Source organism: Bufo bufo, chromosome 4 (genome assembly GCF_905171765.1).
Source record: "Bufo bufo chromosome 4, aBufBuf1.1, whole genome shotgun sequence".
In the NCBI taxonomy this organism is placed as follows: Eukaryota; Metazoa; Chordata; class Amphibia; order Anura; family Bufonidae; genus Bufo; species Bufo bufo.
Window position 1 is genome coordinate 282906559 of NC_053392.1, and position 16150 is coordinate 282922708.

The 16150-nt window shown below is 42.6% G+C and overlaps 1 protein-coding gene across 1 annotated transcript in view; it reads left to right on the forward strand.

The window, feature by feature from the left end:
* Positions 1–16150, forward strand: part of RIMS1 (regulating synaptic membrane exocytosis 1) — a 293279-nt gene that overhangs the window by 260427 nt on the left and 16702 nt on the right. Inside the window, exons 13-14 of the mRNA XM_040430037.1 lie at positions 853–994; positions 10049–10161. Coding sequence (XP_040285971.1) covers positions 853–994; positions 10049–10161 — 255 coding nt within the window. The remainder of the gene's footprint in view (positions 1–852; positions 995–10048; positions 10162–16150) is intronic.

Below are 16150 nucleotides of genomic sequence, written 5' to 3' on the forward strand. Positions count from 1 at the left end.
CAAATTCCATGGTCACATTTCATCAAGGCATCTGAGGGGTTAAATGTATACAATCAGCATATATATATATATAGTGTTGGTGGCACCACACATATAGATTTCAGTGAATAACTCACTGGCTATGCAACATTTTTAGTTACATGCAATTAAAAAAAGTATTTAAATCCAGGTGCTGGTTTGCAAAATGTAGAATATTTTTCTTGGGACAACCCCTTTAACCCCTTCTTGACGTCTGCTATACATGTACGGCGGAAGTCAGCACTTTAAAGATGGCATGCACCCGCACGCGCCGTGGGCACCACAGCCGCCAGGTTTCCACAGCAGATGTATGTGATCAGCCATCAGGCTGATCGCATACATTTAACCCCTCAGATGCTGTGATGAAATGTGACCATGGAATCTGAGTGGTCCAGAAGCGGGAGCTGCACGCTTCTGCTCCCATGACAGCGTTTTCCGGCTGAGATTGTGGAACCTATTATATTAGAGTAATAGCCAGCAGGCTTCGGTAGCCATTACTAAGATATACAGAAAAACTATACAAATGTGTTATAGTTGTAATCATACTGACCTAAAGAATGAAGGTAACAGGTCAATTTTATCACATAGTGAACGTCGTAAAAAAATAACAAAAAACATAGAACTATGGCAGAAGTGCAGAATGAAAATGGAAAGTTGCAAGGTTCTCTAAGGGTTAAATGTAGTTGGGTTGTCTCTGATGCAATACAGTATTAATATGTTAAGCATTACTATAGATTCTTTGCTTCTGTATTAATTCAGTGGATTTGGTTGATGGCTTCAATAAGAAGATATTGAATGCGTGTCACTTAACTAAATCTTCATTCACCTCTATAGATTCTGGCAACAAGAAATTCAAAAGTACAATTCAGAGAAGCACAGAGACGGGAATGGCAGCTGAAATGAGGAGTCGTATGGTGCGACAGCCAAGCCGAGAGTCGACAGATGGAAGTATTAACAGTTACAGCTCTGAGGGAAAGTAAGTACATGGTGGAGGAAGATTAATAGCAATATGTCTGCTATCATTCCTCATTTCCGTTCATCCCATACAAGAGAAAAAGTAATTGTGATCTCTAGGTCTTATGACATGGATTGCACATTTTTCTCAGTGCTGAATAGATTTTCACAGATGTGAATGTGAAAAGAAAAGATCATGTATAAAGAATATTACATAATGTTCCTGCCACTGATAGGGTATGTAGGTTGCTGAAGTAGTTGCTTTAACCTTTAGAGGATAGTAAAGCCTGGCAGAACATCAATCTATAGTTTGAATGAATAAATAATATTACTAAGACTTTTTACTTGTTGTTGATTGTGGTTTGGAACCAGTCAGCAATGGGCGGACAAAAAACTTAAAGGGTATGTCCTATTGGGCATAGTGACTTCCTAGAGGGGTTCCGTCTAGAAACTGGACTGAGTCAGACCATGGTCACCTGCTCATTTGTATGGGTAATACTGCATTTCCTTTGCCATGGCCACTGCAGGGGAGACGAGTCGCCACAAAGAGCTGATCTCCATTGTGGTTTCATTCTAAATAAATGTTGTCTACATGGGATAACCCATCTAACATTATACACTGCACAAGGTACTAACCACTACATTCCCTCCTAAGCAGCAGAGCATGATATGTATTCAAATGCATATTTTTCATGTCACAAGTTTTTTTTTAAGGGAACCTGTCACATTGAACATGGTGTTTGAGCTGCAGGCAGAGTGATATAGAGCATGAGGAGCTGAGCAGATTGCTATATAGTTTTATGGGAAAAGATTCAGTAAAACTTGTCATGTATTCATTTATATTCCTGCTCATTCTGGGCTTTGAAGTCCAGGAGGCGGTCCTATCAGTGATTGACAGCTATCTTTGTATATACAGTCATAGAGAGAAGGCTGTCAGTCACTGATAGGACCGACTCCTTGTCTTCAGTCAGTGACTGACAGCTATCTCTGTACACACAGTCATAGAGAGAAGGCTATCAGTCACTGATAGGACCGACTCCTTGTCTTCAGTCAGTGACTGACAGCTATCTCTGTATACACAGTCATAGAGGGAAGGCTGTCAGTCACTGATAGGACCGTCTCCTTGTCTTCAGTCAGTGACTGACAGCTATCTCTGTATACACAGTCATAGAGGGAAGGCTGTCAATCACTGATAGGACCGCCCCCTTGTCTTCAGTCAGTGACTGACATCTATCTCTGTATACACAGTCATAGAGGGAAGGCTGTCAGTCACTGATAGGACCGACTCCTTGTCTTCAGTCAGTGACTGACAGCTATCTCGGTATACACAGTCATAGAGGTAAGGCTTCCAATCACTGAAAGGACCGACTCCTTGTCTTCAGTCAGTGACTGACAGCTATCTCTGTATACACAGTCATAGAGGGAAGGCTGTCAGTCACTGATAGGACCGCCTCCTTGACTTCAGTCAGTGACTGACATCTATCTCTGTATACACAGCCATAGAGGAAAGGCTGTCAGTCACTGATAGGACCAACTCCTTGTCTTCAGTCAGTGACTGACATCTATCTCTGTATACACAGTCATAGAGGGAAGGCTGTCAGTCACTGATAGGACCGACTCCTTGTCTTCAGTCAGTGACTGACAGCTATCTCTGTATACACAGCCATAGAGGGAAGGCTGTCAATCACTGATAGGACCGTCTCCTTGTCTTCAGTCAGTGACTGACAGCTATCTCTGTATACACAGTCATAGAGGGAAGGCTGTCAATCACTGATAGGACAGCCTCCTTGTCTTCAGTCAGTGACTGACAGCTATCTCTGTATACACAGTCATAGAGGGAATGCTGTCAGTCACTGATAGGACCGAACTCCTTGTCTTCAGTCAGTGACTGACAGCTATCTCTGTATACACAGTCATAGAGGGAAGGCTGTCAATCACTGATAGGACCGACTCCTTGTCTTCAGTCAGTGATTGACAGCTATCTCTGTATACACAGTCATAGAGGGAAGCCTGTCAATCACTGATGGGACCGCCTCCTTGTCTTCAGTTAGTGACTGACAGCTATCTCTATATACACAGTCATAGAGGGAAGGCTGTCAATCACTGATAGGACCGACTCCTTGTCTTCAGTCAGTGACTGACATCTATCTCTGTATACACAGACATAGAGGGAAGGCTGTCAGTCACTGATAGGACCGACTCCTTGTCTTCAGTCAGTGACTGACAGCTATCTCTGTATACACAGCCATAGAGGGAAGGCTTCCAATCACTGATTGGACCTCCTCCTTGTCTTCAGTCAGTGACTGACAGCTATCTCTGTATACACAGTCATAGAGGGAAGGCTGTCAATCACTGATAGGACCGCCCCCTTGTCTTCAGTCAGTGACTGACAGCTATCTCTGTATACACAGTCATAGAGAGAAGGCTGTCAGTCACTGATAGGACCGTCTCCTTGTCTTCAGTCAGTGACTGACAGCTATCTCTGTATACACAGTCATAGAGGAAAGGCTTCCAATCACTGATAGGACTGACTCCTTGTCTTCAGTCAGTGACTGACAGCTATCTCTGTATACACAGTCATAGAGAGAAGGCTGTCAATCACTGATAGGACCGTCTCCTTGACTTCAGTCAGTGACTGACATCTATCTTTGTATACACAGCCATAGAGTGAAGGCTGTCAGTCACTGATAGGACCAACTCCTTGTCTTCAGTCAGTGACTGACATCTATCTCTGTATACACAGTCATAGAGGGAGGGCTGTCAATCACTGATAGGACCGCCTCCATGTCTTCAGTCAGTGACTGACATCTATCTCTGTATACACAGTCATAGAGGGAAGGCTGTCAGTCACTGATAGGACCGACTCCTTGTCTTCAGTCAGTGACTGACATCTATCTCTGTATACACAGACATAGAGGGAAGGCTGTCAGTCACTGATAGGACCGACTCCTTGTCTTCAGTCAGTGACTGACATCTACCTCTGTATACACAGTCATAGAGAGAAGGCTGTCAGTCACTGATAGGACCGACTCCTTGTCTTCAGTCAGTGACTGACAGCTATCTCTGTATACACAGTCATAGAGGGAAGGCTGTCAATCACTGATAGGACCGCCCCCTTGTCTTCAGTCAGTGACTGACATCTATCTCTGTATACACAGTCATAGAGGGAAGGCTGTCAGTCACTGATAGGACCGACTCCTTGTCTTCAGTCAGTGACTGACATCTATCTCTGTATACACAGACATAGAGGGAAGGCTGTCAGTCACTGATAGGACCGACTCCTTGTCTTCAGTCAGTGACTGACAGCTATCTCTGTATAGACAGCCATAGAGGGAAGGCTTCCAATCACTGATTGGACCTCCTCCTTGTCTTCAGTCAGTGACTGACAGCTATCTCTGTATACACAGTCATAGAGGGAAGGCTGTCAATCACTGATAGGACCGCCCCCTTGTCTTCAGTCAGTGACTGACAGCTATCTCTGTATGCACAGTCATAGAGAGAAGGCTGTCAATCACTGATAGGACCGTCTCCTTGACTTCAGTCAGTGACTGACATCTATCTCTGTATACACAGTCATAGAGGGAAGGCTGTCAGTCACTGATAGGACCGACTCCTTGTCTTCAGTCAGTGACTGACAGCTATCTCTGTATACACAGTCATAGAGGGAAGGCTTCAAATCACTGACAGGACCGACTTCTTGTCTTCAGTAAGTGACTGACAGCTATCTCTGTATGCACAGTCATAGAGAGAAGGCTGTCAATCACTGATAGGACTGTCTCCTTGACTTCAGTCAGTGACTGACATCTATCTCTGTATACACAGTCATAGAGGGAATGCTGTCAATCACTGATAGGACTCCCCCTTGTCTTCAGTCAGTGACTGACAATTATCTCTGTACACACAGTCATAGAGAGAAGGCTGTCAGTCACTGATAGGACCGACTCCTTGTCTTCAGTCAGTGACTGACAGCTATCTCTGTATACACAGTCATAGAGGGAAGGCTGTCAATCACTGATAGGACAGCCTCCTTGTCTTCAGTCAGTGACTGACAGCTATCTCTGTATACACAGTCATAGAGGGAATGCTGTCAGTCACTGATATGACCGAACTCCTTGTCTTCAGTCAGTGACTGACAGCTATCTCTGTATACACAGTCATAGAGGGAAGCCTGTCAATCACTGATGGGACCGCCTCCTTGTCTTCAGTCAGTGACTGACAGCTATCTCTATATACACAGTCATAGTGGGAAGGCTGTCAATCACTGATAGGACCGACTCCTTGTCTTCAGTCAGTGACTGACATCTATCTCTGTATACACAGACATAGAGGGAAGGCTGTCAGTCACTGATAGGACCGACTCCTTGTCTTCAGTCAGTGACTGACAGCTATCTCTGTATACACAGCCATAGAGGGAAGGCTTCCAATCACTGATAGGACCTCCTCCTTGTCTTCAGTCAGTGACTGACAGCTATCTCTGTATACACAGTCATAGAGGGAAGGCTGTCAATCACTGATAGGACCTCCTCCTTGTCTTCAGTCAGTGACTGACAGCTATCTCTGTATACACAGTCATAGAGGGAATGCTGTCAGTCACTGATAGGACCGAACTCCTTGTCTTCAGTCAGTGACTGACAGCTATCTCTGTATACACAGTCATAGAGGGAAGGCTGTCAATCACTGATAGGACCGACTCCTTGTCTTCAGTCAGTGACTGACAGCTAATTCTGTATACACAGTCATATAGAGAAGGCTGTCAATCACTGATAGGACCGCCCCCTTGTCTTTAGTCAGTGACTGACAGCTATCTCTGTATACACAGTCATAGAGGGAAGGCTGTCAATCACTGATAGGACCGACTCCTTGTCTTCAGTCAGTGATTGACAGCTATCTCTGTATACACAGTCATAGAGGGAAGCCTGTCAATCACTGATGGGACCGCCTCCTTGTCTTCAGTCAGTGACTGACAGCTATCTCTATATACACAGTCATAGAGGGAAGGCTGTCAGTCACTGATAGGACCGACTCCTTGTCTTCAGTCAGTGACTGACATCTATCTCTGTATACACAGACATAGAGGGAAGGCTGTCAGTCACTGATAGGACCGACTCCTTGTCTTCAGTCAGTGACTGACAGCTATCTCTGTATACACAGTCATAGAGGGAAGGCTGTCAGTCACTGATAGGACCGACTCCGTGTCTTCAGTCAGTGACTGACAGCTATCTCTGTATACACAGCCATAGAGAGAAGGCTGTCAGTCACTGATAGGACCGTCTCCTTGTCTTCAGTCAGTGACTGACAGCTATCTCTGTATACACAGCCATAGAGAGAAGGCTGTCAGTCACTGATAGGACCGCCTCCATGTCTTCAGTCAGTGACTGACAGCTATCTCTGTATACACAGCCATAGAGAGAAGGCTGTCATTCACTGATAGGACCGACTCTTTGTCTTCAGTCAGTGACTGACAGCTATCTCTGTATACACAGTCATAGAGGGAAGGCTTCCAATCACTGATAGGACCGTCTCCTTGACTTCAGTCAGTGACTGACAGCTATCTCTGTACACACAGTCATAGAGAGAAGGCTGTCAATCACTGATAGGACCGACTCCTTGTCTTCAGTCAGTGACTGACAGCTATCTCTGTATACACAGTCATAGAGGGAAGGCTGTCAGTCACTGATAGGACCGACTCCTTGTCTTCAGTCAGTGACTGACAGCTATCTCTGTATACACAGTCATAGAGGGAAGGCTGTCAATCACTGATAGGACCGACTCCTTGTCTTCAGTCAGTCACTGACAGCTATCTCTGTATACACAGTCATAGAGGGAAGGCTGTCAATCACTGATAGGACCGTCTCCTTGACTTCAAAGCCCAGAATGAGCAGGAATATATATGAATACATGACAAGTTTTACTGAATCTTTTCCCATAAAACTATATATCAATCTGCTCAGCTTCTCCTGCTCTATATCACAATGCCTGCTCCTTACATTGCATTTTTATTGTGATAGGTTCTCTTTAAACCCAACACTAGATTGCATTCTAGCAGTAAGAAGGTGCTGATTGTATTACGATTTTGGTCAGACTTCTAATATACTGTACACTGTAAATAGGCCTCTACTGTGCAAACGTATGACAAAAGTATGTCCATTTTTTCATATATTTCACAGGTTTCTGGAAATCTGGGCAGGATTGAATATTATGTGGGCTACAAGGCTTTTTGAATCACAAAATATGTGCATGTTAAAAGGGTTGCCCAGGGACATCATTTTGCTGTTTTGGAAAATGAATCCCTCTGTGTTGGTGACATGTATGAAGGGGCTTGCTCTCAGGCTCAGTTCATTACTGAGGCATAGCAGGGGGCTGGTTCAGCTAATTCATTTTGATTCTGTGTACCAAACCTATCTATGATTTCCATTGTGCCCTGTCAATCAACGTGCGGAGGGCGTGGCAGTTGCAGAGAGGGCTGAGCCTCTAGGTCACGGATGTCATATGACTCATAGCCCTCCAGCTGTTGCAAAACAACAACTTCCAGCATGCCCTGATAGCTGAAGGATGTCCATGCATGTTGGGAGTTGTAGTTTTGCAACAGCTGGAGGGCCACGAGTTTGACATCCCTTGCTCTAGGTGTGACAGCAACACTCCTGTTCCTCCTAGAGGCTCATTTTCATATATTAAAACTTCATTTTTCTCCAAAATGCGGGCACAAATCAGGATGGGACCAACACAGATTGTTGTTTTTCTCACGGACATGTCGCAAGTAGCCTGTTTTACTGCTATAAATCTGGTGACAGAAACCCTTTAACCTGGAAAGAATGCCAAACTGTCATGATCTAAATTCTCATTATGCAGCAGTGTTTGGATGCAGTAATATGGACGACTTGTGGTCAGTGATTCCCTTAAAAACGTTAAAGGGGTTGTCTCACTTCAGGAAGTGGCATTTATTATGTAGAGGAAGTTAATACAAGCCACTTACTAATGTATTGTGATTGTCCATATCGCTTCCTTCGCTGGCTGGACTCATTTTTCCATCACATTATACACTGCTCGTTGCAATGGTTACAGACCACCCTGCAATCCAGCAGCGGTGGACTACAGGAAAAAGCATCAGCCTCTCTGGTGGCCGGGGCCATGGAAGCGCAAATAGATGTTTTTACCTATATTGTGCAAGCACGACCACCACTGATGGATTGCAGGGTGGTCTGTAACCATGGAAACGAGCAGTGTATAATGTGATGGAAAAAATGAATCCAGCCAGCAAAGGAAGCAATATGGATAATAACAATATATTAGTGAGTGGCTTGTATTAACTTTCTCTACATGATAAATGTAACTTACTGAAGTGAGACAACCCCATTAACTATGCTTGCATTTCCAAGGAAGAGGCCCTATTTCTGCTTAGTATGACAACATTCTGGACCGCCTGTGCCACAGACATTGAGTGATTGTATATTTATAATGGCGGGAACATTTCCCAGATCTTTGGGATTATCAATTCCAGCAATTCTGGAGAATAATACAATTCCCTGACAATCTTTAACATGGTTTTAAAGTGGAGCTTCTGTTCTCCAAACTATGTCTAGGCAAATAGTGGTTTGGGACAGTCATCAATATATTACTGAACAGCCACAGTGCCATCTGAACACCTATAAATACTGTTTATGGAAATTACCTAAAAATACACATGGTTATTGTGGATTTGAGGTTATTTTCTCACACTTTCTCATAATAACAGCAGATTATGTTCAGAGGTGTAACTTAAAGCTCCCTGGCCCCAATTAAAAATGTAGCCCTTTACTATCACATATTGAGGGAGATTTATCAAAACTGGTATAAAGAAAACTGGCTTAGTTGCCCATAGCAACCAATTCCACCTTTCACTTTCCAAAGGAGTTCTGAAAGATAAGATGGCATCTGATTGGTTGCTAGGGGCAACTAAGCCAGTTTTTCTTTAAACCAGTTTTGATAAATCTCCCCCATTGTTTATAGTACTGGTCTACAGGAGCTGGTTGTGACACAAACTCTGTGCCCCATATAGCTATGTCCTTGAAGATATTATACAGTACCTAAAGGATTTCAGCCACAGTAATTAGACATTTATGAACTATCTACAAGATGTGCCATAAGTGTCTGATTTTGCAGTTCCTACCTCTGGGACCCAAGGCTAAGGATGAACGTAAAGGTTGTCGTGCATGTTTCTCTCCGTTTCCCTCCTATTGGAGTTATAAAAACAGCCAAACAAGCATACTCATGTGTTTTCATTGATCCTAGAGAAGTGAATGGAGACAGCCACAGACATGCATTGCCACCTCTGCATTTCTTCTGCACTTAGATGTAGCAGCTGCTCCCAATCTGGAGATAGCTGCAGGTCCTGAAGGTGGTACGTTTACAAGTAGCTTGCATAGATTCCAGGGAAAATTCTCAATGGGAACCTGACATTTTGAAGATGTTGTGACCTGCAGTCGGCATGTTATAGAGCAGATTGAGCTGAGGAGATTGATATATAGTTTTGTTAGAAACGTTCTAATTGAACTTCTCTATTGAATTGAATATCATTAATTTAATTCTCTGCTCTTTCTGTGCTTAGGAGTTCATCAGCGGTCCTACTTAGTGATTGACAGCTTTCTCTGAATGCATGCTCATACACAGAAGACTTTCTGATTAGTCGACCACTGCTAAGACTAAGTTTACATTTGTGAATGAGATTTCAGCAAAAAAATAGGATGAAAAATCTCTGTGATCAGCAATATATTGTCTTGCATAGTGCTGGTATGCTGGTACGGTACCTATGCCGGAAACCCGACAAACCCCGTTGTAGTCAGTGGGATACATTGGGCACCAGCGGTAGGTTGCATATACCGGATCCAGCTATTGAGCTATTGTGTTCCTGTCTGCTAAGCTCCTTCTGATGCTGCCTGCAGATAGGACTGCTTGTATAATATGTCAGGTTCCCTTTAATCTCACCTAGTCATTAGTCTATCACATATAACAATCTGATTAAAAAAATAGACAATATTACAGACAAAGTAAAGAATTATAAATGTGTTCAATACAACTAATAAAACTTTTTTTTTTCCAGTTTAATATTTCCAGGAGTAAGATTGGGGGTTGACAGCCAGTTCAGCGACTTCCTAGATGGACTTGGACCTGCTCAACTAGTTGGTCGACAGACATTAGCAACACCTGCAGTGGGTAAGAATCACATAAAGAAAAGACTGTCATGCTGACATTTTGTAATGTTAAAAAAGATAAGCATGGGTTTAATGTTGGCTTACCCTATAGCAATAGTAAGGAAGCCATCCAACCCCCACCCCCAAACGTAACCACATAAAGTAAATGTACCATCAAGCCATATAAATATATAGTTGGTGTCTGTATCCTTTTTTGTATGTGCCTATTGAAAATAAAATCAAAGCTGAAGTTCTCAGTGTGCTTTGCAATACAGGAAAGGCATAGCAGTGGCAGATCGTAAGCAAAGGTCAGCAGGGTACTGCTAGAGCATCTGCATTGGATTTGAGGAGGAAGAAAGAGGTATGGGTGGGTTCACATCACCCTTTATTTTTCCATCCTTCTGATCCACAAGAAGAACAGACAAATAAAGAAAAAAATGGTTTTGTAAAAAAAAAAAAAAAAAAGGTCCCGAGCATCAGTTTTGCTCACTTGGCATCTATTTGAGCTATTTCTGACTGAGATCTGTTTTTTTAGATGGAAAAAAAGGGTCTTGTCTAAAGTAACAGATCTCAGATGTGAACTCGCCCTAAGTAGTGTTTTTTCATTTTATAACATTTGCGACTATTTTTTTTTATTTGCTGATAGCACCGGAAAGAGGGGTACAATCATACCTTTTGTGGATCTTTTATTATCAGGAGTGGTGTGAGTATGACGTTTTATTCTATCAGGTTGTGCTCCTGCAATTGTCCTACTTCACTTTGTAGTGCTCTCTGCAGTGTGACAGCTGTAGTGGTCTCCTGGTTGGATACTTCAGCTGTCACTCAAGGCAGAGGGGTTGGGTTGTGAAGCAGCTCAAAGCAGGAAGCACTTCACAGTGAAACTCCGCCACCAGTGCACTTACAGGAGCAAAATCTGGCAGAATGAAACTTCATATTCACATCCCTGATAATAAAAGCTCTGCAAAAGGAATGTTTTCCCTGCTCTACCCAACCCCTACTTAGCACTGTCAGCAGTTTTACATTGTCACAAGTACTGACAGACACCCTTTAAGATAGAACTGAGAGCAGGGGTTCTTCAAGTGTGGGTCATGGGTTACTTTATGGTCATAAATTTGGAATCACTGCTCTAAGCAATACTGTAATCTGGCTTCACTTAAAAAATGCAGCTGAACATTTCTACTTAAGGTCATGAGCCCAGGAACCTTCCAGTGGAGTAAAGTTTATACACAGTAATGAGATTAGTGTGCTAGCCTGGGAACTGATTACATTGCATCAGCATATTGCAGCACACTAATATTCTGTCAGACTTCTATACATAGTTTGTTTCCAAAATTGCTATAGTTTTGTGAATATTAGTTTAGCATAAAATGGTTATAACTAGAAATATTGTCACACGTACAGCAAACTTGTTGCAGGAATTTATGTACCTGTCCTATTCATGTACACAGGACTTGAAGAAATCCATGCACTTGCACCAAAATAACGCCTTTGAGACTAGTGGAAGTGAGTTTGCTTTGCAGAACTTTTTGAAACAAAATCTGCTGTGTGTGAAAATATATACAAAGAGATAAATTTGCCGTCTGTGAACAGCTCTTTGAGTTTTCTAGGGCTGGAATCACATACACAGTTTTTGATAAATTTGTTCAGCCAAAGTCAGAAGTGGATCTAAAAGGAGAGGCGAGTATAAGGCTGGGTTCACACGGGCGAGATTTCCGCGCGGGTGCAATGCGTGAGGTGAACACATTGCACCCGCACTGAATCCGGACCCATTTATTTCTATAGGGCTGTGCACATGAGCGGTGATTTTCACGCATCACTTGTGCGTTGCGTGAAAATCGCAGCATGCTCTATACTGTCCTTTTTTCACGCAACGCAGGCCCCATAGAAATGAATAGGTCTGCGTGAAAATCGCAAGCATCCGCAAGCAAGTGCAGATGCGGTGCGATTTTCACGCATGGTTGCTAAGATGAAAGTCTATTCACTGTATTATTTTCCCTTATAACTTGGTTATAAGGGAAAATAATAGCATTCTTTAATACAGAATACTTAGTAGAAGGTCAATTGAGGGTTAAAAAAGAAAAAATAATTAACTCACCTCCTCCTCTTGATCGCGTAGTTCCCGATCTCTTCTTACTTCTTTAATCATGAGCTGCCGGCTAAAGGACCTGTGGTGACGTCACATCACATGGTCCAATCACATGGTCCATCACCGTGGTGATGGGTCATGTGATTGGACCATGTGATGAGCTCAGTGACGTCACCACAGGTCCTGAAGAAAGAACAGGAGACCGGCAGCTACGCGATCAATTGGAGGAGGTGAGGTAATTTTATTTATTTTTTTAACCCTCAATTGACCTTCTACTAAGCATTCTGTATTAAAGAATGCTATTATTTTCCCTTATAACCATGTTATAAGGGAAAATAATTACATCTACACAACCTTGAACCGAAACCTGAACTTCAGTGAAGAAGTTCGGGTCTGGGTACCACATTCAGTTTTTTATCACGTGGGTGCAAAACGTAAAACTGAACAACGGAACGCAATCGCAGTCAAAACTGACTGAAATTGCGTACCTACTCGCGCGGGTTTGCCGCAATGCATCTGGGACACATCCTGAGCCAAAACGTGACGCCCGTGTGAACCCAGCCTAAAGGAAAGAATGATAGATTTGCTATTATGATGTGTCCACTCATGCATTAGGCTTAAAAATCTGCATCAAAAAAAGCTGCCACTAAAAGCATAAACCGTGTGTGGTTTCAGCCTTAGTTCATAATCCATAATCCACTTTGTAACCCCACTACATAGAACATATTTCAACACCACGGAAACCAGTCTAGAAAAAACAGTACCTACAACCTAAAGGAACCTGAAGGATCGGACCTAACGACTTGTCTATGTGTATTTACCCCAAGATTCATGAGCCCATTTCATACATGGCATTAGGGAATAAGAACTGAGTGCATGCAGTTTTAGAATAGAATATTAATATTTATTTAATGGTTACTCAGTGTGTAATAAATGTAATCCCCTGGGTATGCAGGCTTATTATACAATATCTGATTTGTATTCTACTATTCTTCAGCATGGGGATCACCGATTGCAGTAATAATAGACCAATTCTCCTGGAGATTTCTTTCCAGTTGTACGTGCTGCGTGTACAGGTGCCTGCTCTATTGTATTGTACTGGCACCATCTACTGTCTATTTAGCACACTGGGTTTAGTTTAGCTCCTAGTAAAGAACTGACTTCTTTAGGACGTCAGCACTTTACGAGTGTGTTCAAGTGCTGGAATGTCAGACTAAACACTGCATCGCACGGATGTTTACAGACCCGCCATGTAAAAGAAAACCATGTATTATTTATACCAAGTACAAGGCACTTAATATCAATATTATCAAATCTTCATGTGGGTCAGAACATCTGACATACAAGTTCACTGGGCTTGTTATTAATATTTAATATAGTATAAATATTTGTACGCTCCGATACGTTATTGAGTCTTGACCACTGAAGTCAGATCTTACATTGTATAATTTATTTTTATTTTTAAATCTGTTCTCATAATGTGACCAAAGTATGGTGGCTCATTGATTGGCTCTTGTGCCCTTTAACCCTGGGGTTCTAGGTTTGAACCTAACCAAGGGCAACAGTAGCCTTAAGGAGGACAGTTACTAAGATAGTCGATGTACACGCCGGTCTTAGTTCCTGTCCGCTGCAACCTGATACACCTAAGTTATGTAGAGGCGCCTTTTTCCCTATAGAGAAGGTTTTGCTAAAAGGACTGAAAAAACACCAAGTGGGACATAATCTCCCTGCGCCATTTTATTGCCATAGAAAAATTGCAAGCAACATGTTTGTGACTTTTTAAACAGGACTTACGTGAAATTTTGTTCCATGGGGGACGAGCGCATTGGCCCAACACATTTATTTTCAATTGTGCAAAAACCTACTGCAGCTCCGACTTGCTGCAGATTTCATTCTGGCACATGGACTTCTGGAGATTGCGCCTAATTTATTACAGGGCGTGTGCATCGTCGTAAAATTAGGCGCATCCTCCAGCAGTGCAGGAAATTTCAAAGAAGAATGCTAGTCTTTGATAAATCTCCCCTCAGAAGCTTTAGCATGCTGCGTTTTTGAGAAGAAGCCAGAAAGACATAAAACACCATCTAATTAACATAAATGGCAGTAGCAAAAAAACGTATGTGTGAAAGTACCTTAATTGGGGCGACTCTGCTTGAAATCTTATTTGTTTTCTACTTCTGGAAATAGCTGCTGATGGAACATTTAGTACATAGATAACATCTGTAGACCATGACATTTGTTTTTATATGTACTATTTGCACAAATAGCAGATATACATCACAGGAAATATTTCTGTAGAAGAAAAATGTTATTTCAGTTGGTCTGTAGCAAAGTATTATGAGGCCCTTGAGATTGCCATTGTGTAAGCTGAGGCAATATTTATAAAAGTTCTACTCGTCTGTTTATTCCAAAATCTCATCATCACTGAGACAGGAGGCCAAACTTTACTGTCAAGTCCTACTGTCAAGTATTTTATAAAGTGTATTAAACCATATGCTTTTTTTTTTTACCAACTATTACTTATCATCCACATCTACAATTCCCAGCTGTACAAAGTCGTAATACAGCACTCAGAGGTCTTTGACCCTTCTGTACCTCTGATTTTATTTGGAGGCATACAGTGGTTTATGCCTGTCAGATTCCATATTCCAGATTGCATGCGCCATCCGTTTTTTGTTATAGGAAAATGGAGTGTGCCATAGGATGTATGGAAATTTTCCTATAATAATACACTATGAAGATTTTTATGTATGCATTTTTTCTATTTAGTCATCTGTAGTTTGCCATGTTGTTTTCCTGTGGAAATTTACTGTGCAAATTAGCATCTTACACAGTGGAGTCCCATTATTATGACCACTTCCTACTTTTGCCGTTGGCAGTGTGTAGCTCATGAAGGAAATCACATGTGGTGAGCTGGCATGGTGGGTATATAAGGTGTGTGATGTAGGCTGTCTGCACACATATCCCTCATTGCCGTCATGAGTAGAAGGGGGGACTTGCAAAAAGGGATGATTATTGGCTTCGGGCCAAGGGGACAGTATTTCTGAAAGTGCGCACTTTGTGAGCTGTTTGCGTACTGCTGTGGTGAGTGGACAAAGGCACCATGTGCTATTGATGTGAGAGGTGAACATGTGCAGGAGGGCGCACCAACATGCCAGTTCACCACCAAAATGAACCAAGGGGCTACCAGATATGTCTAAAACAGTTCAGTGAACCCTACTGCATATGAGGCTCTGAAGTAGACCAATGGTCACCGTACCACTTCTAAGCAAGTTTCATCGGCAGAAAAGGCTTCCATTTTCGGAGCAGTATCAGAACTAGACCTCCACTGCATAGTTGCCTTTTCCAATGAGTCACGTTTTCTGCTTCATCAAATGAATGGACGTTTGTGTGTCAGGTGAGAAACATCAGACACAAGCTGGTGGTGTCAGCATTATGGTCTGGGGAATGTTTTGGTAGCACTCTTTGGGCTCACTTATTCATGTGGAAGGCACTCTCAACCGATTTGGGTATGAGATGAATCTATCCTTGCAGATCACGTACACCCATATATGCTGATTGTCTTCCCTGGGGTGGATGGGATCTTCCAGCAAAACAATGCAACATGTCACATGGCTAGAAACATCTGACATTGGTTGGAAAAGCATGACCAAAACTTCAAGTACTACCCGGACCACCTAATTTCCCAGACTTGAACCCAATTGAGCATTCGTGGGACCACCTTGATTGTCGTGTTCACTCTATGGATTCCAGCAGCTGTGGGATGCACTGCAGTCAGTCTGGCTCCAGATACCTGTGACAACCTACCTGGACCTTATTAAGTCACTCCCAGCCCATCTAGCTGCTGTCCGTACTGCACATGGCAATTAATATGGATATTAGATGGTGGTCATAATAATGTGAGTAGACTGTATAGTTTGTATATAGC